At 36.7% G+C, this 26,159-nt stretch overlaps 1 protein-coding gene across 1 annotated transcript in view; it reads left to right on the forward strand.

Annotated features, from left to right (window-relative positions):
- TFEC (transcription factor EC) overlaps positions 1-13,731 on the forward strand; it is an 85,188-nt gene extending 71,457 nt beyond the window's left edge. Inside the window, exons 5-8 of the mRNA XM_030455546.1 lie at positions 607-663; positions 3,759-3,834; positions 12,045-12,192; positions 13,003-13,731. Coding sequence (XP_030311406.1) covers positions 607-663; positions 3,759-3,834; positions 12,045-12,192; positions 13,003-13,383 — 662 coding nt within the window. The 3' untranslated portion in view covers positions 13,384-13,731. The remainder of the gene's footprint in view (positions 1-606; positions 664-3,758; positions 3,835-12,044; positions 12,193-13,002) is intronic.
- The last annotated feature ends 12,428 nt before the right edge of the window (positions 13,732-26,159 follow it).

Raw genomic sequence — 26,159 nt, forward strand, 5'->3', positions numbered from 1 at the left:
AATAAACCTTATTCTTTCAGGAAACATAGTGGATTCTTCCACATGTTGGCTCCTGAACAACGGTATAAATAAATTATCATCCATTAAATTTGTTCCAGGGTAGAACAAATGGTTCTTTTAAAACCTTACAATAAGGCTATTCAAGGTAAATCTACATTAGTGGATTAACAATTTTAAAAGTTACATTCAATTAATCCAAAGAATGCTAACAACCATGTACAGTTTATTAGTGTCATTCAGAGGAAACAGTGAGCTTGTTCAATGTCTTACAAATCTGATTAACTCTTGCATTATGGGATATACAAATCCATAGCAATATTAGTGTGTTGTATCCTGATGGAAAATACAGAAAACTACCTCTCCATAGAATTTCTGTGTTCTTAAATTAAAAATGTTTAATAAATCTCAAGCAACCTGCCAGACTTCTCAAATATTTAGTACTGGTAGAATATAGATTTGCTTATAATTTGTTTAATAATAAAAGGAGTAATGAAGTAAAAATACTATAAAGGCTGCTCTTTGTGACAAGAGGCCATTTTGAAAAGGTGAAATAAGTACTGGAATTGAAACCTAAGGACTGTTTTACTAAATGTTACTTTCTGTCAGAAGCAGATACAAGAGCATTGGCAAAGGAGAGGCAAAAAAAGGATAATCACAATCTCAGTAAGTATATGTTCATCTTCCACCTCATTAAATGGAATGTATAGGAAATGCAGAAATAATATACACTTTCTACCACATCTCTGCTCTCCTTTTAGATCAGCATCTTACTGGGCTTACAGTGCTTTCTCCCCTGAAAACAATTTTTGTCTTTGACTTTTGTCTTTCAAAATATCTTGCATGTTGTAATGAATTTCTTTCCAAATCATCTGCTACTAAGTTTTCATGTTAAATAACTATTCACACAGTTGTATGTGTGCACACTTTACTTGATGTTGTCCCTAAGAACTGTAGTGCAAAACAGACAAGGAAGGAGGCAGATGATGAAAATAACAACACAGAAAATCCTGAGTCTTCATAGCCTACTTACTGAAGCACCCAAGGGAGCGGCTGGAACTCTCTATGGATGATGGGAAAGGAAAAAAAAAAACGTACAAAGAATATCAGAGAACTTCTAAACAATAGTTAAGCACTTAAAGTTGGGGAAATTGTGTGTCACAAAAGGAGATCAGGGCAGAACTGCAGGAAACTCTCAGTGTATCAGACTCTGCTCTGAAACACAAGCCCCCAAACCTCAGAGGTTGGGCTACACTTCTGTTTCCTTATGGAGAGAAGTGCGGCCATGTAGAGATGTTAGGCTTTTCCATTCTAGAGGAATAATTTTCTATAGTTTAAGCCAGGAACACAGTGAAATTCATAGAGAAGTGTCTAATATTAAATTTATAAAAATAAACAGCATTTTGGTTTATCCAGAACAGAGAAAAAATTGTTTTGATTGCTGAAATAAGATTAAACATAAAGTTAGGCAAATTTTCCCTTCTATAGAGTAATTTGATAGAAAAAAACTGAAGGATTTTTTTTTGGAAAGGGTTGACTAAAGAATTACATTTTCCAGTTCTCCTTTCCACTTCTTCCAGCAGAAACAGTCTCCAAGTCTAGGACATTCAGTGATCCTTATATATCCCTTCCAATTCAAGATATTCTATTATTTTAAACATAAATTGGAATTTAGTTAATAGCCAGTAGTTATATTTTTGTTTATATGTATTTTTGTTCTCTGTACAGTTTGGTAGTCTTAGAGATATTTATGGCTTTACTTGTATGAAATGAAGTACCTGAAAGTATACATCCACTAGTCCGATGTGCTAACAACCACTGTGCACAACTTCTGCTACTTAGAATTTCCAGAAAGCATCCTTATTTCTTTCTTAACATTTTTGTGGATTACAGACAGACCATGTGGGCTTTTAGGGCTGTAGCTAGAACATCTCTGAAGTACAAGTGAAGCTGTTGCTGATCTTGGGCAGGAATGCGGAATTTTTCAGTGGACTAGGAAAGATGGTGGGTAGGAGTTATCTAGAACTGAAAAGGGAAATACAGGCAGACATATAAATCAGGGATTTCAAACCTTTCCATTGTCTCCATCATTTATTTTCCTTCCTGAAAACAGAAAGCATATCTGAGCCCTTTCTCTCCCCATGGGCAGCTGAGCTGAAGGCTGTGTGCAAGGATCTTAGCACCAGACAGGCAACAGCTCTTCTGGTTTGGTTCCATGTGTATACTTCAAAACTCAAAGTGTCTCTGGAGATAGTTGTACTATCTGATGGCTTAGGCATACTAATGCATTATCAATAAAGGTTTTATTAAGTGGTTTACTCATTTACAAGTACAATTTACAAGTACAGGAAGACTCACCAGGCTGCCCATGGCTACACACCTCTAATTTAGTTATGTTGGGGTTTTGTACTTATATTCAAAATTAGGACATCACACTTGAAGAACACATTTCCATCCATGGAGCATGTAGCTGTTGTGTCCATGTTTTAGGCTACACAGGTCTGATCTGAGAGAGTACAGTGACATTAGCATATTGAGCCCAAGGTAAGGTCTTCCAAGAAGCAAGGGATAAGATAAATATCTCAGTACAATTCTATTCATGGACCAAATCTGAAACCTGTCCACTCACTGAGGGTTGGATTGAGTCAAAGTGCAAAGTCAAGGGAGTGGACAAAAGTGCAATTTCATGCCAGTAGAACATTACTGATGGACTCTGACAGCTAGCATTACCACAACAGGACAGTCTTCTCAATGTATATACTTTCTGTATCACAACTGTATAAAAAAAAAATCCCCCAAAAGCAATGAAACTTGCAACTCTTTGCTAGAAAACATGAAGTTTGTTCATGTAAAAGTATCTGGAGAAAAAATGGTGAGAAAGCAGAGAACCATTCTCTCTAAATCAGTGAAATGGGAGAAGCAGAGGTGACAGACCCTTTGTGCAGAGAAGGGTCACATGCTCCAGTCTGGATATCAGTGCGATGCCCATAAAGTGGACTGGTAGCACATAGAGGGAAACCAGATTTTAGGAGGCTTATCTTCTCCCTTTTCTATCTAAACTCCAAGTAAACCAGCATAAATTAGGAGGAGAAGCACAAATTCAAACTTTTTTTTTTTTTTTTTTTTTTTTTTTTTTTTTTTTTTTATGTTAGGTTTTTCCTCATTTTCTCTGTGTTTTAAAAGTTATTGTGAACATGCTTGTACTGTCCATCATCAAAAGAAACAAATGTGCTGATGTGCTAGAAAGTGTTTCCGGGAACACAATCTTTCTTAGTTTCAGTGAAGGGGTGTGATTGCAGTTACATCCTCTCTAGTTTGCAGTGCTTGTAACTGTAAATAAGAGATAATGAAGCTGTTAAGTGTGATCTGCAGCAGGAATTCTGCTGGATGAGAAATGCTGGATGAGTTATCTTGTATCCCTGTTTAAGTCATCAACAAAACTCCACTAAGCTGAAAACTCGAGAGTGTAGAAAGGTTACATAAACATCAGAAGAAAGAGAAGTGTTCAGGCAATATGTGGCTATTTTATCCTCTAGACAGTTACTTGCAAATGGAGGAGAAATCTACATGTAGGGTAGGATACAGAGATTATACTAATCATGGAATTTGCCTTGAGTGTAAGTCAGTGACAGATCATGGATCATGTTGGGATTTTATTTGAGGAAGACATTGACTGACTTGTTTTTAACTAATTAATGTTTTATGTCGAATTTCTCTAAGAATACTTCACTATAAAAATTGTAACTGTTTCTTTTTAACAGTTGAGAGAAGAAGAAGGTATAATATTAATTATCGAATCAAGGAGCTTGGCACACTCATCCCCAAGTCTAATGATCCGTGAGTTCAACACTCTTTCCTATAATAATGTTTATGGTTTAAATACAAAGGGAAAAAAAAAGCAGTTGCATATACTGACTATGGGACAGAGTAATGGGATAAAAACCCTTCCATGCCGGGTCACTGGATCAGATCAGGCTGTTATAGTAACAAACATTTGACAGATTTTTGTGCCTGTTGGAAAAATATATGTGAAAGGACAATAAGCCGAAAGCAATTTCAGGGTGTTTAAGAAAGACTGCCACATCAGGGGAAAAACCCTAAGCCAACCAAAACCCAACCAAAACCCAAGCAAAAACAAGAAGAAGAAAAAAAGAAATTAACCCAACAACAGAAAGCCCAGCTCTCTGTACCTTGGAGCAATTGTGTGGTGTCTCTAGGGAAGGAAGGTGTGTTGCTTTCAGCTCTTGCTATGGGCCCTCTAGTGGGATAAAACAAAATGCATAATGTCACTGCCTGCCCGTTCTCTAAGAAAAAAATAGTCAGCCCAGGAGTCTGTTGACAGCATTTTTCATAAGTCCTCCTCTTGGTACAAGAAAGACAACAGTCCTAAAAAGAAAGGATAAAAATAATAATTGCTACAGTTACTATAATAATAGCATTTTATACTAATGCATATACTTACAGGAACACAAAATGCATATTGCTTAAACTTTACCTGCATTCCCTTAAAGCTTATATTTGTCATCAATGTGAAAAAGCTGCCTCGGTAGGAAAGCCTATTGCAGGATTAGGAATAACAATTCAGTGTGATATTTAATGCTGAACTTTAGCCTTAGATTTTTCATGTCACTCAGGGAAGCCTTAAGACCATACACTACCACAGTTGTGACTTGCATAAAATTGATTATACAGATTTTGTCTCTAGCATTTGCATGTCAATGCAGACCTGCATGATACTTCAAATGAAAACATCTATTGATATTTCAGCCTTTTTTTTTTTTTATCCTTGGGACTAAGACACTTTTGATTATATTAAGGGTTTATATAACAATATAAAACTGTGTGAGTCTTACATAAATACAAGGTTGGCATATCAAACCATTTGGAATGAAATCACTAGAGAGGAAGTTAGCATACTACATCCATTTTAGACAATTCACAGACTCGGCTTCTTTTACATCATCCACCCAAGAATAGATAAATGGACATGTTCTTGTTATTAATATAGAATTAGGTATTACAGCTGAGTTAAAATAAGAAGGGCTTTAAGTACCTAAATAAAATTTTGGGGATACATAATCTCCTGCAAACACAGAGTGGTAGATGAGTTTTAACTTTTCTGGAGTATCTTTTAGTATTCAAGACCATATGGGTAAATACTTGAAAGATTTCTCAGAAAAACAGTGGATGGCACTGTTGGTTTGCAGCTATAAAGCCATAATGGAAGCAAGTTACACTGCAATTAGAAATGGGCAGTAGGTATGAATTCCAGTTGCAATTTTTGATTGTCTGTGGATGTGTTTCAGTTACATGTTTCAGTTTGGATTAAGGTTTAATTTACTAATTTACTCAAAATATTAATACCTAGAACAGTGACTTAAGCTGTTCTTAAAATGAGTTATCTGGCCCTGTAGTTTTGCTCCAGTAAGTGGATGGAGGATTTTACCCACAGATTTTTGTGTTGTTGCCTGATGAAATAGTTTCAGGTAACGATGCCAAAGACATTGCATTTTCTTGGTTTAATTGCAAACCCATGACTCAGTTCAACAGAGCAACAGCCCCAAAGTATCTTATGTTTACAAAAGCACAGGGAAAACTTAAATATCTCACATTATGAGAACTACTGTCTTCAAAAGGCTGATAATAAGTACTCCTTTTCAAAATAGACCTATCGAAGAGGTTCCAGGTTGCTGTTAAGAAAAAAGAGGCATCAAAAGGTTCAGGATGCTTTGGAAAAACTATGCTATAACATAACTTTGCTATACCTTGGTGACAGGTCAGATGAATCCAAAGAAATGTAAATATATTTCTCCTTGCATTTGCAGATGAAAATACATTAATTTGATCGTGTAGTGTGTTAGCTGAGCATAACAAAAGTATTATTTCTTTCTGGTATGGTCCTGTGTTGCTAAATCGTAACTCAGTGTCCTTACCCTCTATTTTTCTTCTTGTTTTTTCCTTCATCACACCTTACTGTGCTCCCAATCTGCCCTCTTCTTTGAAAGAAATAGATGTATCATCTCTTACAGTACTTTATGTGTAACATTTTATCGCACATAGAATTTTCACCTCATATATTGATTTTATAAGTTTCTTCTCATAGTGGGAACTTAGCTGTAAAAGGAGAAACCTTACTGATGCTTGGACTAATGACAGTGAAGCAAATCAGTCTTTGCATTGAAGAGCAAATACTACTATAACTGAGCTATTGTGGTTAGCATGCCTGTCCCAGATGGCTTGCTTCAAGAAGATTACATTCAGAGTCTGTAACAGAAAAGGACATTTTTGATGCTATTTGGAAGCCTTTTATGATTTATATTTCTTAGAAGTGGTGTGTGGGGTTTTTATTTCACTTTTGTTTTGTTAGTTATATAGTGAACTTGTTTGGCGCCTGCAGAGCTTCCGCAGGGACTTTCTTTTGACTGGCTTAAACCCCTATTCTTTTCACTTTTTTTAATTTAATGATGAAAAGTGTGGATTACATTGCTTAAATGAATGGGTGTTTTAAGTTCACTTCATTGGCATTAGAAAATGGAGATAAGGGTAAGTTGCAAAGAACTTTGAGTCTTTTGTTTAATTTTCAGTGCTTAGATATCCAAATGGTAGGTGATTCAGAAATTCAAAACAGTTATATAGAATAATTTAAAAATAGAATTACAAAAAAAAGCCCCAAATACCCAGTCAGAATGTGCTGAAAATCTCATAACCTGCTCCTTTAAATGTACGTACCTTTCCATTCATCATTCTTTTGGGTTCAGCCTTTCAAAATCCATCTTTTACGTGGTTAACAGGACTTCATGTTGTGATGGAGTCTAAAAATGCCTACACAATAATTGTTCTATGGTGGCCAGTCTAGAAATCAGAAATACTAAGAAGAAAAAAAAATATTTCATTTAAGTATTCTAGTAATTTTACAGAGCTGAAACTCCAACAGAAGCATGGACGGTTTGGCAGGAGTAATGGGTTGTTCTCAGCCTCTCCTCTCTGCTCTCTGCATCTCCCTGTGCCTGACCTTCTCTCTGCTTTTGGTGGACATCTCTTTTAGCAGCCAGCACAGCCACATTGCTTGTAAGCAAAAGCTTGTGTACACTCATGCTACAAAAAAATAGAAACTTGCTGCCTCTTTCAGGTGAATATACTTGCGCAGGTCATCAAAACAAGTACAAAGTCCTTCTAAGTATTTGTCTGAGCAAGCATAATTTACAGCTGATTTCTCAGAAATAGGGAAAGAAATGGTCTGCAAACATAGTTTCAACTCCACAAATGTATTTGTTGTTAGTAACAGCTCTGTGGCTGACAAACTCTGAATATCACCCTCTCCCAAGTTAAACACTTTGGATCTTAGATGATCTGATGCTCTCATCCTTCCCCCAGGAGTTCAACCTGTGTTCAAACGGGTTAAGCTCCCTTGACTTCAATAAAGCTACCTTCAGGAAGTGAACTGAAAATCAGTCTCATGGCTGTTTCTTTTCTCCTAAATGAGAAACTTTCCTAGGTGACAGTTGCATGTTTTCGTCTGGGCATTTGAGATTTGTAGAGAGGCTGAGCTGGTAGAGTTAGTAGGGCTCAGAGACTTATAAAACATGTGTTTTCACTCATTTGTAACTTTTCCATACAAATCATGTAAAGTATGGTAGATCTCCATTACTTAAACTAAACAACAAATGTGTAGCAGGCAAAAAATTTCAAATTATTGTACTATGTGCACACACAAAGACACATTCTTCCTTTGCAGAGGTCATTGCTGATGATGAGACCTTCAAAACTTCTTCCTGCTCTCAAATGACTTGTTTCACATGTAGAGTTTCTTGTGCTTTGGAGATGCAGGTAGGCATCTACATGCCTACATAAGAGGCATTTGGGATGCAGCTGTACCTACACACAGTAAAAAGGAATACTAAGGGGAAAAAGAAAAGAAAGCAATTAATAAACAGTGAAAGAGTAAAAAGAAAAAAGAATTCATGCAGGCTCCAAAGAGTAGTTGACAGCATTTTTCTTTGTAGATTCAAAACAGTTAGGAAAGGAACTCTTGTCTGTTTTCACAAAGTGGTTTCCAGTACAATGACTGAGAGTGGCAGTTCAGTTTTTAAAGATCCTCAAATAGATTTAGAGACCTTGTCATTTCAGATTTTATCTCTATTATAAACCCAGCAACAAAAATATATAAATCCATAAAAGTAAACCCCTAAATTTCCTACTGACAAGTTCATAATTTTCCAGATAACTTTATTTAGACCCAATTCAGTATTTTCAGACAAATAACAGAAAACCAATAACTAATCAGAGGTTTTATGAATTCTTCAGATGTATTTGCTGCGCTTGGATTTAATCCATCTTCATGTGTTTTCCATCTTCAGGAGTCTTCATATCATAGAGAAATTTGCTTCCCTAACTGCTAAGCAGAGCTAGATGCCTTTGAGACTATTGCCATGCAGGCACCTCCCCCAGGAGATTCACCCCATTTACCTTCATCCTTACTTATTTTGTGGGAGTTATTATTACTCTTCCAATCTTAGACATCTGTGTAAAGCCTCTGTTTCTCCATAGCATAGTCCTGTGACTGCTGTTAGGTGCTCTGGGCTAGAATGGATGGAGAGTGTCTGCGATGAAGAACCATCAAAGACACCTTCAGTATTTCCTTTTGCTCCTAGTATAGATAGACACAGAGTGAAAGAGAATTCTAAGGTCATCAGCTGATACTTTGCTCTGTTGCCTTCAGACATTGTGAAGGTTTAACTTCAGTATTCCTCACTAATTAAACACCAACTAGCATATATATATATATATATATATATATGAGATGCAGAAGATATATGGGATACGCACACACCCACAGGCACACGCACAGAAACACGTACACAAAATAACAGGGTCTTTTAGATTATAATAATGACCACACATTTTCATCTTATATCTCCATGAGAGTTTTGCATCTCAAATTTTTAATTATTACCACAAGTGATATCTCTCCTGGGTGGCCTGCACTAGGTTTTCCTGCTTTGGCAGGGGGGGTTGGGCTGTATCATCTCTAGAGGTCGCTTCCAACCCCTAACATGCTATGGTCTATGATTCTCATTCTATCCAAAAGTATCTCATGCAGAAGCTGACCAGATCCATCTCTCTGGAAGTCTGAATCCAGGAATTAGACCTCCAGTGAAGATTTATTTCAACCTATGAGAAAAAGATGTTGCTACTATGTCCCCAAAATTTCAAATTATCAAGGCAACAGGAATGGAAAATATGCAATATCACAAAGGTTGTCAACTATGTGTAGCATGAATTAAATTTATCACAGAAAGACTCAAAAAAGTCATGACTATGTGACCTGTTGATCTGTTTTTGTCTGAATTTGACTTTAAATCGTAACACAATATGATATTGTTTGTGAAATAATTATGAAATATTTGCCAAATATGTGATACATGCAAGTTTTTATTTTTCAGTTACATGTCTCAATTATTTCCCTTTGGCCAGCTATGGATTAATTTCTATTTTTATAGTGCTACATTTTCATGTTCAGATCATAAGTTAAAAAACAGCTTGGTTTTGTCTTAATTACATGCTAGGAGGAGCTGACCCCACCTTGCCTAGGCAGATTGTGTATTTTCAGACTTTATATTATAGGTCTTATTACTGTAGTTCTTTTTTCAAAGTTTTCTTTTCAAAGTTACCATGAATATTTCTTGAATCAGTTGTTATCTCCTGAAATTAAAAAAAAACCTGTAATTCTGATTTATTTATAGAACATACAGATTATATCTGAGATATTAGTGGAGATTCCCAGTCTGAAGTGTTGCTGCCCTACTAACTGGAGCTGCTCCTGTTTGTTCAGGAGTGCTCTGGTGTGCAGACCTTTTGAACTCCACTGCAATTCAGGTGTAAATAGGGACCTCTCAGTATTTTACCTAACTTCCCAAAGGGTCTGAAGAAAACAGCTCTATAAGGTGATGATGGCAGTCAAAGATTTGTCCAGAAAATAAGCATCATGTATACTTAAATCTTCCTTAACCTTAGCAGTCTGATCATAAGTGTCTCAAATGCAAGGAGAAAGTCCTCCCCTAGGAGGGAGTCCATGTGATGCTGGCAGGAAAATTCCCTGTCCTCCCACCTGGGCAAGTAGAGGGAGATGAAAGAAGAGGCAGAGGGAATGCTGAGAAATGATTCAGCTGTCATGGGGGAGACAGGTTCTGCTCTTGGCTCCCACCTCTGTGTTAGGTTTTTCAACCAGGGAAGGTCTCAGTGAGAATAAATACCTGCTTTGGGGAGCTGTCCCTGATGTTCTGGCTTTGCAGACTGTAGGGTCTGAGCCAATAATTATTTTCTCTCTGACCCCCTCACCTTCCTATCCCAAAAGCTGTTCATTCCAGACCCACATCACTGAGACAAGGGGAGGTTCCAGTTTTCTGTAGCCCCACTGTTTCAGTGCTGCCCAGAGGGGACAGAGATGTGAATGCACACCCTCCCTGATCAAAAAGTTGGTACTAGCAAACGATTTAAATTCTAAGATATGGTTAGCAACCATGATGCTTTATCAGAATTTGTGTATTCTCTGAGCATCTTTAAAGCCATCTGCTCCAAAACCTTTTATCCCTAGTTCAGTGCATCAGAGAAGGCCAGGCAGACTGGGTCCCTAAAACCTGGACCTGCCTGCGCTTTGTCCTTCCCATTCAGTAGAAAGACAACTGTCTTGGTGGATGTATCCAAGGGTCCTTAGCCTTGGGGTAAGGATATGAGATTCCTTAAGTGCTTAATCTGAGAGGCTGAGTATAAAGCATAGACACTTCTGCAGTAAGTCCACTCCAGATCTCAGTTTTACTCCCAAAGGTGAGCATATGATTAGGAACAAGTCTCATTAACCAAAGAAATGAAGGAATAATGGAAAGTGGTGACTGACTGGACTATAGACTGTTTTTTTTTTGTTTTTTTTTTTTGACTCTATAAATTCCAGACTACAGATTTTTGAAATAGGTATCAAAAAAACGCAATAAGGTGGTTACTTTCCACTCCCAAAGTCTGATTCTTACTGGTTTAAATAGTTTTTTCCTTCTCAAGGTTGTTATGTAGGACCAGAACTTCTTCCAGTTTTCATCTCAGTCTAAGCCATTTTGCAATAAAGTGGATAGTTTGAATAAAAGCTTTTGTCTGTATATGTAGTGCAGCAGGCCCATCTTGCGTCATAAAATACTGACCTTTATTAGAAATTAAACATTTTCAACAAATTTCATTCGTGTTTCAAGGCCTCCAAGACCATACATAAAGGAATACAAGGAAAGCCAATAAATGGGTACATAGAAATCCTTGAACAGATGCATTTAAACACGTGCATTTTTGTCAGTAAGACTGCTTGTAAGCTGGAAGCTAAGTGATGATTTCCTGAGTGAGGGACAGATATAGTATTAGGCTTTTGTACGGCTTTTATTTGGAGTTGGGGAGCTTCCTGTAGCTGTGGATTTTAACTTCATTTATATTGTTTCAAGATTTTTGAACAGGATTTTTATCATTCCATAGACATAATGGTCACCAAAGTGTGATTTGTCTGGTCTGTCATCAATGAGGAGTGGCATTCAGCACAGACCATTTTTTTCTCAACAAGCATAAGAGCAACCTCATTAGTAAGTCAGGTAAAAGGAGTAGTATATTCAAAATGATCTTTAAAAATTTAGGCTTAAGTCCTCAGTAATGTATATTTCCTAGTTCATTAATGCAGAAATACTGCACATAGATTTTAATCTTAGAGTTAATAATAAAAGCAATTTTCACTAAAAATATAAAAACTGTAATGGTAGAATCATGATATTGCATTTAGCTCTCCCACAAAAACTCACTTTATTACTTTCTTTTGACACTTATTTTCATTCTGGGATTAATTTTACTATATAAGGGCTTCTTAACTATTCTATTAAAATTTCCATTCAGAAGCAATAATATCTAAGAGTGAATAATAGTCATGTAAATCATTATTTCATATTAATGTAAAAGATTTTGTAAGTTCTTATGAATTCTGCTGACATGCACAATTGTGAAAAGGTTATCTCTACATTCTGCAGTGATATGCGCTGGAACAAAGGAACTATTTTAAAAGCATCAGTGGAGTACATCAAGTGGCTACAAAAAGAACAACAGAGAGCTAGAGAATTAGAACACAGGCAGAAGAAATTAGAGCATGCTAACAGGAGACTTCTACTCCGAATTCAGGTTTGTATAAGAGTGTTGCCATGAACTACAAAGCTTTCTCTGTACTTATCCCTCATCAAATTTTATTAATCTAGATAATTTTCCTCCCAATGGCATTTATTAAAGTGAATTTGCTTTCCCTATTTATTGCTGTGTATATTGCAAAGGGTTTTTTTTTTAGATTTCTAAGAAATTCTTTTGATAATTAGACCTTGCATAAAAAAATACATAGGAAGTTATTTGAGTATTTGTGCAAACAGCTTCCTTAGGTATGTATTAGAGCCACAGAAAGAAAAAAAAGGAAGCAAAAATATATCTCTGCAGCCAAAAATCAATACTGGACACTAAATTTTCTTCAGTATTTTAATTTTCCCTTTGTAAAAATTTTACGTTACACTCCCTTGGGCAGAGTGTGCCATGTTATTTCTGCTTGTGACATACAGCAGCAGAATATGACCCTGCATGGCTTGAATTGAAGATTTGAATATAGACACCTATGAAGAGAAGAGAGAGATAGAAAGACATATAATCAATAATATTTTTCTGACACCTTTACTGGGTTCAGCACGCAATTGTTTTAGAGATGCTGTCCTACCTCTTATATTCTTGTAGGACAGTTGACTTGAGACAGGAGGTTAAATAAAGAGGAACATACTCTAGTGGCAAACTCCCATGGTCCAAATAATTTCATGTTTCAAAATTTCATTGCTTCACAACTCAAAAAAAGTTATAATTAATTTGCAAAAAGGATCTGTACCCTGTTTCAGTAGTTCTGAAGACACTGTTTTGTCTTTTAAAGTCATTATCTAATTTTTTTTTTTTAATTATTAGGAACTAGAGATCCAGGCACGTGCACATGGCCTTCCAGTCATGTCTTCACTCAGTGCAGTTGATTTAGCTGCACAGGTCATCAAGCAACAGCCTTATCCAGAGGAGAACTCTGTAGACTACTCCCAACAAATGCCTCTGGCACACAGACCAAATTCTGACGTTTGTGATGGATCTACAGCCTTTTCTGATCCACTTTCACACTTCACAGATTTGTCCTTCAGCGCAGCTTTAAAAGAAGAACAACGACTAGAGGAAATTCTACTGGATGACACAGTGTCACCGTTTGGAACAGACCCACTCTTGTCCTCCACGTCCCCAGCTGCATCAAAGGAGAGCAGCAGGAGAAGCAGCTTTAGCACAGACGATGGAGATGATTTATAAAATCAGAAAGGGCCTCAAACTTCTCTAAGCCACTGGCTAAGAGACTGAGTTGAATGTAAGCATGGTGTTCATGCTTATTTAAATACAAATAAGGAGAGTCACTGTGAAGACAAGTTACTACATGACAAGGGTTTAAATCAGCCCCTACTTCACAGGAAACTGAAATGGACATGAACTCATATCACTTTGCCCCAAATCCACATCCTCTGCTCACAGCTGACATTTGCACAAACCTTCCTTCACTGGGAACTTTTTTACTATCATTCCATGACTTTTTACAGTACTATGAAAAGGCTTACCACAAAGGGAACAGCCATGTTACAAAACTTTATTCAAACTCTCTCCACAACCTGCATACACTTTTCTCTGATACAAACATGAGTTTTAGTAATTTTTTAATTTCTCTTTTTTATATAACTAAAATTTCTGCAAAACGTGAAGCAACAGGGAATTATTTAAGCTGGGAACTCTAGGCACGTTACAGGTTTTAAATTAGAAAAAACAGATATTAATGCTTTCTCACAAGTGATGTGAGCATGAAGTTTAAACTGCATAGATTTCTCTTTAAAAGGAGAAAATACATTAAGCTTTTCATGGAATTCCATTTTTTAAAAAAAATTCTTTTGTAGAAGAACAGACTTTTAATGTATGTTTTAATGACACAGAAGAAAAATGGAAACTAACACAAAGACAGAGACTCAAACGAACTCAGACAGACTAAGATATGACATTTCAGCAGAAAGATTTTATGGATGCACTCAACAAAGATACTCTACGTTACAATTAGCACAATTTAAAAAAAGCAATATTGATAACAGTGCTATTTCAGCTTCTTAATCCAGGGATATTCAAACAGTGTCCTCTTTTGTGTATAAGAGATCAGAACTCAGAGCTATGATACTGTGGTTCTGGACAAAGCTTCCAGTGTCCTTTAGCAGCACAGCAAGGTTTTTCCAAAGGGATTTGACTTTATCCGTACGCGTGCCTTTGATCCACTTGGAAACAAGAGGAAAATGACAAGATTGCCGTTGCATGCACTTAAACAAAAAGAATTTAATTACAAATTTGGCATTGGATTCACTACAGAAAAGCTGAAAAGGAAGGGTATATTCAGAAGTCTTGATGTGATGTGCTGCTTCTCATCACCATCCTGCTAGGAAGGGGCATTTAGAAAATGTTTTGATGACTCAGTAAAAGCTTGGCAGTTAGAGGGCAGGTAGAAGACACACCATTTCTATACTTAGTGAAATTCTGGAGAGTGATGCATGTTCCTGGAGGACATTAAGTGCAATCATTGTAATTGTAATATTAATACATGGGAAAATAAGTTGGCACAGGTTCTTCATAACCTTTCCTCAACCAGAGCCAAAGCATCACATTAGAGAATTCTCTAATGATTCAAAATATATTTCAAAAGTGTGTCCTAATTTTTTTGTCACTGTGCCTGCCTCATGTACCAGAAGTGTCACAGATGGAAATAGTAAGAAGAGATTAAACCAGATTGTTCTTTGCCTTTGACATGTATTTAAACATATTATCCAAGATCAGAGCAATTGCTTCTTCCTGATGTCTCCTCTGTTGCCTCCTCTGTTATTGGTACCAGGGTCCATCTTACAGTCCTTGTGAGGGTTGTGCTCCTCCAGGGCTGTAGACCACTCCTGACCAACCCAGGCAGTGTCGTGATAATTTCTTAATTGGAATGTGGATGGCTATGAAAGGTGATGGAGTATGGAATTTCACAAGAATATTTATGTTTTTAGGAAACTAAATGGTTTCTGTGAGCCTGTGCAAACTACTTGAATGTAAGAAGCACAAACCAGCTGTAAGCTGAACAGAGCAAACCTTATCATCCTGTTGTGTTTTTGTGGGGTTCCAGACAGCCCAGGCCCTCAGAAAAAGGTAACATATGCTTCCACTGCACTGTCACTGGTCACTTTTTGGTTTTTTGCTTAACATGGAACAAAGGAATGGAAAGACAAGTGAGGATTAACCAAAGGTAACTGAACATAGAACTGATCAGTGTTTTAGCTGGAGTGCTTCTATAAATTAAGATCATTGAAAGAAGAACTACTGTGTCATAGTTTTGCCAAAGTCTAGATAATGTTGACATTTGAATATAAACCATGATGAATTAAAAATAACATTTATGCCCACATTGTGTCTGGTGTGGGATACTTTTTGTCCATTTCATCTGATGAAAGGAGGGAATATTGGGCTGATATCAAATGCCATTTGTCCTTTTACTGCAGTTTCAACTACATTACAATAAAATACACCAGTGTGGATTGCTCATAATGGAGAAAAAGAAATAAAATATGAATGGATTACATGATTTTCCCATTGAACTTTTACATGGAAGTTAGACCATATTTCTGAACTATCCTGACTTTAAATAACATCCTGAATTTCATCACTTTTATAAGTACTGTTCTAAAAAAACCCACCAACATTATAGTGCATCCATTAGATTTTTTTAAAGTTGATTTTCATTCTTCTGACAATTGCTGGAGCACCAGATTACTTTTTTCCCTTCCTGCATGGGAAGCTCAACAGAAGCTTTTGCAACATACCATATTGTGTCTATCATTAAACATATTCAGGCTTTCTTCATTCACACAAAATCCTCATTACCCAAAACACTAAATGTATCCATACCTGTAGACGTGTATGATGGCAAAGTTGTTTTATAACCATTATGCTTTTTTTCTAATAGGATGTCATCATAATTTTTTGTTTTGCTAATAACTGTAATATGTATTACAGCATCACCTGTGAAATAAAGTGGTGGGCCAGGATGCTAGAAACAGTAAAGTAGGACATTCTAGGGATGGACTGGATGGTACTGAAGGCATTAGGAGATGCATGTGCTGGTAGCCATATCCCTCAGTTTCTGGAGGAAGCAGCCCCTCTGCCACCCCAAGTCTGGGAAAACTGCTGTGAAACCAAAGGTGTTGTTAGAGCTGAGTAGAGCATGGTCCTATTGGCTCGTGTAGAGGAAAGGGATTTCATGACTACAGGGACAAACCCTGATGTCCTTCCTCAGGCAGAATTTCCTTGCTGTCCATGTGAGGTTTTTTGGACTAAAACGTGGTGCAAGGGAAAGACATGTTTTAGTTGTTTCCTACAGAGATCTCTTTAATGAAGTCTCATGAAAGAGATGTATAATGTCTGTAGCTCTGGGTCTAGAAAAGAGTTTAGAGACTTACAGAGTGTGACCTCAAGTGGGGCAAGAGGTGAGGGGAAGAGTTCAATGAAGAGTTCTTGCTTGTTTTCAGCAGCAGCAGTTGAAAGCTGGTGGACATTCTCCTACAGAGTACACAAAAAGGCAATGATAGTTACACAAAAGGGAGGGGAGTTGAAATATTAACGGCTTGTTTAACTCATGAAATGGATATAGATACTTTACTTAAGAACAGAAACCTAAATTATGTTGCTGTGCATAGAGTGAATAGTGTGAAAAAACTACAGTAAGTGCAGTTTTAACAAACAGGAGCACAGTTTCTTTATAGAGTAAAATAACTAAATATAATTCAGTCATTTAATCTTAATAAGAACATTGCTACTATAATACCTTTTGACTTTAATAGGGCTGTATATATGAATGGGGGATGTAAAATTGTTGTAATTTAAAATTATGTTAAGTCTCTTAGATAAGGAAAGACATTTACATTACTATTATGAAACTGTAGAATATTTTTTTAATAATTGCTATTTTTCATTGTTAGCTACATTGTATCTTGTTTTCTAAGTCAATATATGCAGACAGAATATACTTTGTTAAACACTGTACATGCAATGATCTTAAATTACAATTTATACATGCTATTATTTTTGTTTATTACACAATACAACTAAAGGACTTAAATTAAAACATCACTTTATATATCCCTTGTGAAACTTCACTATTTGGTCCCCCAAAGAATGCCATCACAAAACAGTGTAATAACATCCACTAAGAACACCTGAGATACCTGGCAGACAAAACACTTCACAACTGCTAAACATTTAGTCCATTACGATACATCATGATCCAGTAGCCTTCCATTAATAAAAATAATTGATACATTCTTTAATATGGTCTCCTGCCATCTGCTTATTCCTGCTGCTAAGGCTTTGATTTATGGAAAGTGTTTTCAGAATGTTGCAAAATTGCTAGCAGGCATGATGCTATCAGTTAAATCACTAGGAAGGTCTACAAAAACCTTTTAATGTACTAGATGTTCCCCAGACAATCTACAATAAATAGACCATTGTATTTTAAGATGTAAAATATTTTTCTAAAGCTGATAATTAAGTAGCATTTGAAATTAGAAGATACTCTTACTTAATGACTTAAGTAAGATTTAGATTGCATTTTGAATTTCTCATACCAAAAGTGCTGCTTTCTTTAAAAGATATTTGGTGCTTTCAGGGCAGGAAATGACTCAAAAGTTCTTGGGTAGTAGTATATATTTCAGCTACAGTTTTGTAATAGTTCATTGTTTTATGTAAAATAGTGCTCATTGCTCTGTGCATCAGATAAACATTCTATTTGTAATAAAGATGTACTCTGGGCTCTTTATTTCATCAAATGAGTAAGAAACCCCCCTCAGTATTAAACCAGAATATTATTATAAATATTATTTAAAGTTCAGTGATTAGCCATGAAAAGAAGCTTTGCTTTTTTACATATTTATTATGCACTTAGGATTTGTTCATAAAAGGTACTTGGCTCCTTTGTGAGGGACTGAGAGCCCTCAGTTCACTTTGAAGAAAGGCAATGCTCCTCCTGTTGTGGGCTCAGACACTTGACGATTAAATAAACAGTATCAGAAAATAAAATCAAACGTTATTTCAGAGATTAGAAAAGCACTGTGATACACTGTTTGATTAAAGTAGTGATATTTGCAATTGACAGAAAAACAGATTTAGTGTCAGCATCATGTCTACTGACAACCAATAGGAGATTAGGGGAAAACCTATGAAGTTGTGATAATAATCAGACCAAAACTCTAATTATAAAGGAGGCTGCAGCAGTGAAGTATGCTAAGGCTTATTGGTTAAATTACTGGTACCCATCAAGTTAAATATATATCAGTTTCATTAATTGGCAAGCACAAGACAAGTTTTCTATATTCAGGGTGGTGATGATTTTGATATAATCCACCACATTGTGGTTAAGTATATGATTCATGTAATAAGAAAAAGGTGCCTCCAGGCTATTGTTCCTAGCATGGATTAAAATTTACATATTGCTTCTCCTTATGTCAAAACATCTGGTGCCTGCAAATGCTAACATTTCGTTAAAAAGTTTCACAAGATAGGAAAAGTGGATTGGAAACACTGCATGTGAATCATTCAAGCATTATAATGGAATAAGAGGCTGAGTTATGAACAGGCAGATTGAACAATAGTATAGTCAAAGAGATTCATATGCTTATGAGTTTGAGAGACAACACTGTCTTAGAGGGGGAAATGCCCCAAATCATGAGAAATAATGAGTACTTTTTTTCAAATCTTATTGAAATATATCCTCCTGGTTACTCTCCAAACTATTTTTCCCCCAAATGAGATCCCTGTAGCAAAGCATGCTTACTTGGTGCTAAGGCTGTGGCTAATACATTAATTTCATTCATGGAATGAGTGTTTTGGCATCCCAAAATGCAATGTAGTTTTCTCAGAGAATTTATTTACTCTTGTTCTTACTGTCCTTTTTTACAACAGAATATCAGGGTATAGCAGGGTAGATTGCAAATGATTTGGATAGCCAGTTATCCTCATAATATTACTTCCTTGAAAGCCCTAGCAGTCCTTGCATCAACACTTAGGCCCTGGACTTTTTCCTTTTGATTTCTAGGTGGGATTTAAGATGTTAATTTTCCCTTACTAAAAAAAAAAATTTATATATATATATATATATATATATATATATATATTGGTACTAGAATATCCAGAAAGCTGCATGAGAGATTGACCGAGTAGTAGATACATTAATGTTGGGAACTTCCCTCTGTGTGAAAGGAGGCAATAAACAGTGCTTTTTTTTGTAAAGTGCCTTGATTCAAGTGATATATTTGTTTCTGGATTCTAAACAAGATGGATGTTGTGTTTGCAAAAGAGGAACCAACCCAAAAAGTAATGGCTCTCCCAAAGAGTTCTTGTATTTTAAAAACTTAGTCCTTGGATTAGAAATTAGCTTTCCCTTTTAGGTTTTTGGACTTGAAGCATGTCACATTTACATGCCATGAGTCACTTCCTGATGTTGTCTGGGGATGTCCCAGGACCCTGTGTCTGCACAGTGCAGATGGCAGTGATGGCAATTGCTGCTTTCTGCAAAGAGTCCCACCACCAGCAGAGTCAAATGAACAAAACTGCTTGTGCTGACCCCCATCCTCCCACCTCTCCAGGGAGAGGCACCTCTCCCAGCCTCACTTTCCCTCTGGATTTCTTCTTCAGAGCTGTCATGGGTCTCCTAATCATGCTGCCTCCATCCCAGAGCAGAGTCACCTCACAACCCTGCTAGCACCTAACATGCTCAAAACCTATGAGTACAAAACTGAGGCTACAGGGTCTGGTTGCCCAGATCCTGCAAGCCAGAATTTGACAATACTCTTGAGCATCTCTGCAGACCTCCCAGGCTTTCCTCGCACTGAGCTGGAGGGGCTTTGAATGGGAGGGAAGGCAAAGCCCAACACCGCTGAGAGCTCTCCCTACTACAAACCCTCTGAGAACATTCATTTTGTGAACAGTGGTTGAGGAGTTTTGGGTTGCTTTTTAAAGCATTTTACATGAACACATATTTGTACATTGTATTTACTTGTAATGGACTTGCCCTCAGTTACCAAATGATTATAAATTATTTAAGTTTACTATGAAGCGTTTGGAAGTATTTTTACATACTCTCCCAGGAGTAGGATGAGTTAAGGGAAATGTTTCTTTTTAAAGCATAAGACATTATCATTAAATATTCTTAATATAATATCTTTTCATCAATTAGTTGATCTGTGGCATGGGCATCTTCTCTCATCATTATGGGGGAGGACTTTCATCAGTAATAAAGAATTTGCTAATTCTTTAGAATTTGCTAATAAATTAGAATTAGAATTAGAATTTGCTAATAAAGACATTGCTAAAGAATCATTAGGAAAGTTAAGTAAATACCCAAAGTCATTGCAGAAATACCATTCCATCATTTCCACTGGAAAACAGTTTCTACTGCAGGACAGCTAATATACACAGCCAGCTTGTTATAAAAACAAACTGACAAAAAGCAATTTAGGTTTACTTCAATGTAAAGTAAGCATGGTCAACCTAAATTTGACTTGCTTTTTCACAGGGGTTATAGCATCCTCTGGGCAAGAGAAAGAAAAGCCTGAGACAGCTGAGGTTAAGGAGCATGGAAAACAAAAGAAGGTACCTTCTTGATCCCAAAAGGTCACAAGACTAATTTGGTGTACCTGAAAGAAGATCTCTGCTCAAAAGTAAATATCATCCTGAAAAGCAGGCAGGGGAATACTGGGTTGGGCTCTGGCAGAGACTGTCCTCTCCCACTGGAAAAGAAAGGATGTTATTTCAAGTTATTTGCCTCTTCCAATGGGGTAATTTATAGCTGGCTCTCATCACCCACTTCTCTCACATAATTTGCTCCTTTTTTTCTGCCAAACTGTGCCAAATTTTAAAGGGTAAAACACAAATATTCTTCCCTCCCTTTCTTGCTGCTCTTTCTCCTCCAGAGGCTGGTGCAAATGCAAGGAGCATCAGCTCCTCCTGCTTGTCAGAGAACAGCTGCAGCTTCAACTGAGCCTGGCACTCACTGGTTTAACAGGCTGGTACCTGTGAAACAATACCAATGCACTAGGGGTGACAAGTAATTATGTGATTATTTAAATGACCAGAAATAACATAGTGTTATAGTGGTAATAACAATATGTTATTACCAAGCATGAGAATAAAATAAACTTATTCACCCTGTAAGACTCATAATGTCAGAGGAACTTAGTTTTGGTGATCAGTGTATTGAAATCCAGTAATAAAGAAAGATTTTATTTCTTTAGGCCCCTGAAATCCTAAACCTGATGGCTCCAGGAACTTTCTGTGTTACCAGGAGTTGCATGTGGCTTGCTCTTGATAACCTTGCTGGTGGGAGCAAACTTTACATCAAGGACCTTTTGGTTTTATTGGGGATTTTCTTTCGAACAGGAGTTTTATGCTTGAGCTTACATTTTTTTTTTTCTCTGAGAGGCCAATAAAAATATGCTTATCACTACTATTATCTGCCTCATGGCCTATTTTGCCAGTGCAGCAAGGCAGAGAAGTACATTTCACATGAAAAGATTTACCAAAATGTGCCTACTTGGTCTTTTCCCTTCAAACTTCATTTTCTGGAGATGTCTGGAGTCTCAATGCAGACTGCACACTATCTTGTTTGGGAACTACATTAATACAGAAACTGAGAGCAAGTGATTTGAGACAGCTCACAGACTGTTTCTGGGAGACTGAAGTTTTCTTACTTTTTCTGTCTTTGCATAACTGTATATTCAAAGTGTGGCTGGACCTAGAGAATCTAAAAGCATAGAGACAGTGACCTATTTGCCATCTATTGCCCAAATCAGATTTGTGTATACTCTGAAATATGGATCCAAATTTTGCATACTGAAATGACAGGTCCTCAGCAACCCCCAAACTCACTTCTGGTGAAGCAAAGATGTTACTCAAAGAGCAGCACAAGGAACTGATCTTGTATGGAACATTGCAGTGATGTTGTGCTTTCCCAAGCTTAGAGACTTGGGATTCTTTCCTCCTTTTGAAATAATTTCATAAACATCACTTTTCTATTCTGTTATGGGAGCACAAATGCCTGGAAGAGGCTCTGGAAGTCCTATTCCTCTTTAGCACAAGGTCCTAGGGTATGTTCATTGCCTATAAAATATAGAGATACTTAGGTCTGTATTATAAATAATAATACATGTATGTGGTGCATGATTCTAATGATGTAATTCAGTTTCAGGTTTTTACTGCCATTCATAAACTGCTTCAGCAGACTTCTTGTAATTTATGATATCAATAGAGCCCCTTAAATTACATCCTAGATTTTGCCATGTATTGCCCTATGAAAGAAAATGGCTTTGTATCCAATATCACTTTGAGAGAAGTGCTAAAGGGAGAATGAACCAAAAGTCAAGTGCCCTTTATTGAGAGCGAATATTGCCAACACAGTGTGCAATATGTGAGAACCATACACTTGAAAACAACTACTGTAATACTCAGCTTAATTGTTTGCTTTGAAACTATGTGGAGATCCCTCACACTGGTTTGAAATAAGCTTGTCAGGGTCACAAGAAAGGTGAGGCAATCTTTCAGTGTCTGCAGGTTTTGGGCCCACAGTTTCTAACTCTGAGAAAGTCAGGGCAAAAATAGCTGCTGTAAAATTCTGACATTGACCAATCTGACTCAGGAGCTTCTTTTCCTTGTCAGGGACTGGCCAACATGCCAGAACCTCCTGAGGGACAGCAGATTGGTCCTGAAGCCCATGTTGCCCAGGGTAATGATGGCATTTGTACAGGAGCCAAAGACTATTTGCTGTAGCGTGAATCTGCACCAGTAGTTTTGAATATTTCCAGTCCCAGCCCAGGTAGACTTTGCCTCTTCTGCCTTCATTAGGCAAGGGGATAAATCCCAATGCACCCATTAGGAGGTGTATCACAGTATAGTGGACTATTGCCTCCATGGCATTTTTTATTCCCTCCTCTTTGTTCATCTTCCCATAAAACCCTCGAAGGAGGTCAAGAACTGCAGTTGGTGAGGGGGTGGGAAGAGAACTCTTCAAAACTAAGCAGAGAGAACTGGCCAATTTAGCACTGAGTTATTTTAATTCAGGTGCTTTCTTCCTCTGCAATGTGTAAACCTTCCTTGAGTAGAAGAGTCCTGGGGGCAGTGGCTGGAGGGGATCCATCACTGCCTTGGCTCCATCAAAGCCCTTCTGGGGACAGGGAGGCAGTGTGGAGGCACTGAACCTCGCTGTGGGACAGCTTGTGTAGTTTCCCATCACACAAATGCTTTTATTCTTGCCTAAGAAATGATGTGCTGCTGCTAAAAATCAACAGAAAATAAAGTTGCATAGAAGCCATACCTGCAGAATGAGCCAAACTGCTGATTTCACAAGAGCAAGCACGTTCAATTGCTTGCTGTGTTTCAGGAACAAAAATAATTTTTAGTAGACACTAAAGCTGGATTCAGAGGAAAGACTATAGCCAGTACAATGGCAAAAAATTCAAAATATCAGTAGTAGTTTTAGTAGATTATTTCTAGTACTTGCAAATACCTCTGTTTTCTCAAAATATTTAAACTGAGTCTGATTTTGATTGTTACCTGTGAAGAAAGGTGTCTTTATAGCTGTTCTCTTGAAGAAAGTGCAATAAACAACCTTAGTTGGTTTTATACATGTCAGGAAACTCTTGCAGTTTTCAAAGCAATGCAGTTGATGTGGGGGGAGCATAATCAGATCTATTTTGTTTAAATAATAGGAGACACCTGAAGATAAAACTCATTCTGAACACCTCACAAGTTTAAAATTACTTGACCTTAGACTGAACTTTGAATGTGAAAGATACTCTTACCTGAAAAGCAGGAAATGTAACGGAGACAAACAAACAAGACACAGTATATGAATAATTCTGGGGTTTTTTATATAGCTTCCTAAATTTATTATCTTATTGTAGTTATGCTTAATTATTTATGTATGAAAACATACCAACCCATAAAAATGTTATCTAGACTACTATATTTACTGTTTTATTTTGTTTCTGACCATTTTTTTTTTTGGTGCAGTTCAATTCTCATGGCACTGTATTATTTCCATCAACAAAGAAATAAAATGTATACAGTAGAATATGGATTCTGTTCTAAAATGCTTACACCTGTTAGATGCCCATTAATCTTCCCGTATTCCAAGTAAAAAGTAGAAAGCAATTTGAGTTTTCACATCCTTTGTATTTAATATTTACCTGTGGGCATGTATAAAATAATTCTGAAAAATCCACAGCTACTTACAATTTACAGAATGGGACTAATGCTGGTAGTTGATCCTAAACTGACACAAACCAGATATTCTCCTAATGTTACTCCAAGGAATTTTAAACTGACTCTGTTAAAGCCAAGGTTATTTGCCTTGGGGATGCCTAATGGAAGGGTTATTATAACACTGTCCACAAATAGGTGTCTTGAGAGAGCCAGGGCCATAATACTTCATTGACAGCTAATAGATTGTGCTACTGCTGTATCATAGTGATCTTTGAGGCCAAAGGTCACACCTCTTCCTTAATATTTAAATAAAGATACTTGACTAGAGCAGAAAACAGCTTATTGCCAGTGATGGCTGCTGCTCAATTTACAAGAACCTTTACAAAGTCATGCTAATTCCCGGCCTCCTTAGAATGCATGATAACCTTTCATAAATCCATCTTTTCCAGATGTCCTTGGAAATGACAGTTATAAAACTACAAATGATTTGTAATGCAAAACGGGACTGACAGACTTGGAGATTAGTTCTCAATGTACTAAAATGACTAAAGACTATAGCTAACAAAAGACTTAAAATGCATCAATAAGTATCTGCCAAAACAGCTCATGAGGATCTTAAATACGTTCAGTAATGTCTGGAAAATAAGAAATACTAATAATTGCAATATGGTAAGTGGTCATTTTCCCTCTAAGGGTCTCAGAGAAGAACTTTGTTTTTGTGGCTCAATTTAGAAGGCAGATTTTGAATTGCTCATGCTTCAAATACAGCATTTTATTTGTCTGTAACATCCTCTTTGTGAAGAGGACTGTTTATGAACCTAAACCAAATTGTTATGGGGTCAAACTAGACTTAGCACTTATCACAATCCAAATAGATTATAAAATGTATTTAAACTTAGAAAGTGCTACAGAAAATATATTTTGTTAAAATAAGAAATACTTCTTCAGCATTTAGGGAAAATATAATCTTCAAGATTTTGAAAACACACATGATCAAAGTTCCTAAGTTTCACTGCAAATTTACACTATAATTTGTATTTACAAATAACTTCATTTTCTGCTGCTCCAGGGCATGCTCTTTAATTTTGAAAAAAATATGAATTTTAAATATACCTGCTTGCACTCAGAAACCCCTGCAGGGACTGCCTGGCAGGTAAAGCATTAGGGTGAAGGCAGCAGCTCCTAGAACTGATGGGACCTGCTGTGGGAGAGCATCCTGAATTAAGGCTTGTATTCACCACCCCTCTCTTCTTTGATTTTCTCTCCTACTTTCAAGGTACTTGCTCTCACTTTTGTTCTCAGTTCCTTTGTCTGAAAGACTTTAACCCTGGGAAATGTCATTTTTGGAACTTGGAAGCATTCACTGAGTTAATGAAGTATTTGATGAAATAAATAATAAATGTTATCCGTCATGCTAAGGAGCTATGTTATTATGAAACGGTCATTTTGTTCATCTTTTCATACTTTAAAGCTACCTGGGAAAATGATAATATATATTAGAACCAATCACATAGCTTAATTGGTCACAAATGTGTTCCTAGCTTTTGTTCATTGGGAAATTATTTCACAGTCCTGGTTTCTGTAGAGGTATTTGTAATTCCTGAGTTTTATATGGCTTATCAAAACATATTTCAGCCAATTGTCTGTTCACACATATTTTACCTCACCTGTATTGCATTTCTTTCACGGCAATGATTGTCTGCCAAGAAATAATGATGTTCCTGCCCCCAGATTGAATTAGTGAAAGTTATTATTCAGTCACTCCTTAGTTTTTGAAC

The sequence above is a fragment of the Calypte anna genome, chromosome 1 (assembly GCF_003957555.1).
Source record: "Calypte anna isolate BGI_N300 chromosome 1, bCalAnn1_v1.p, whole genome shotgun sequence".
NCBI lineage: Eukaryota > Metazoa > Chordata > Aves > Apodiformes > Trochilidae > Calypte > Calypte anna.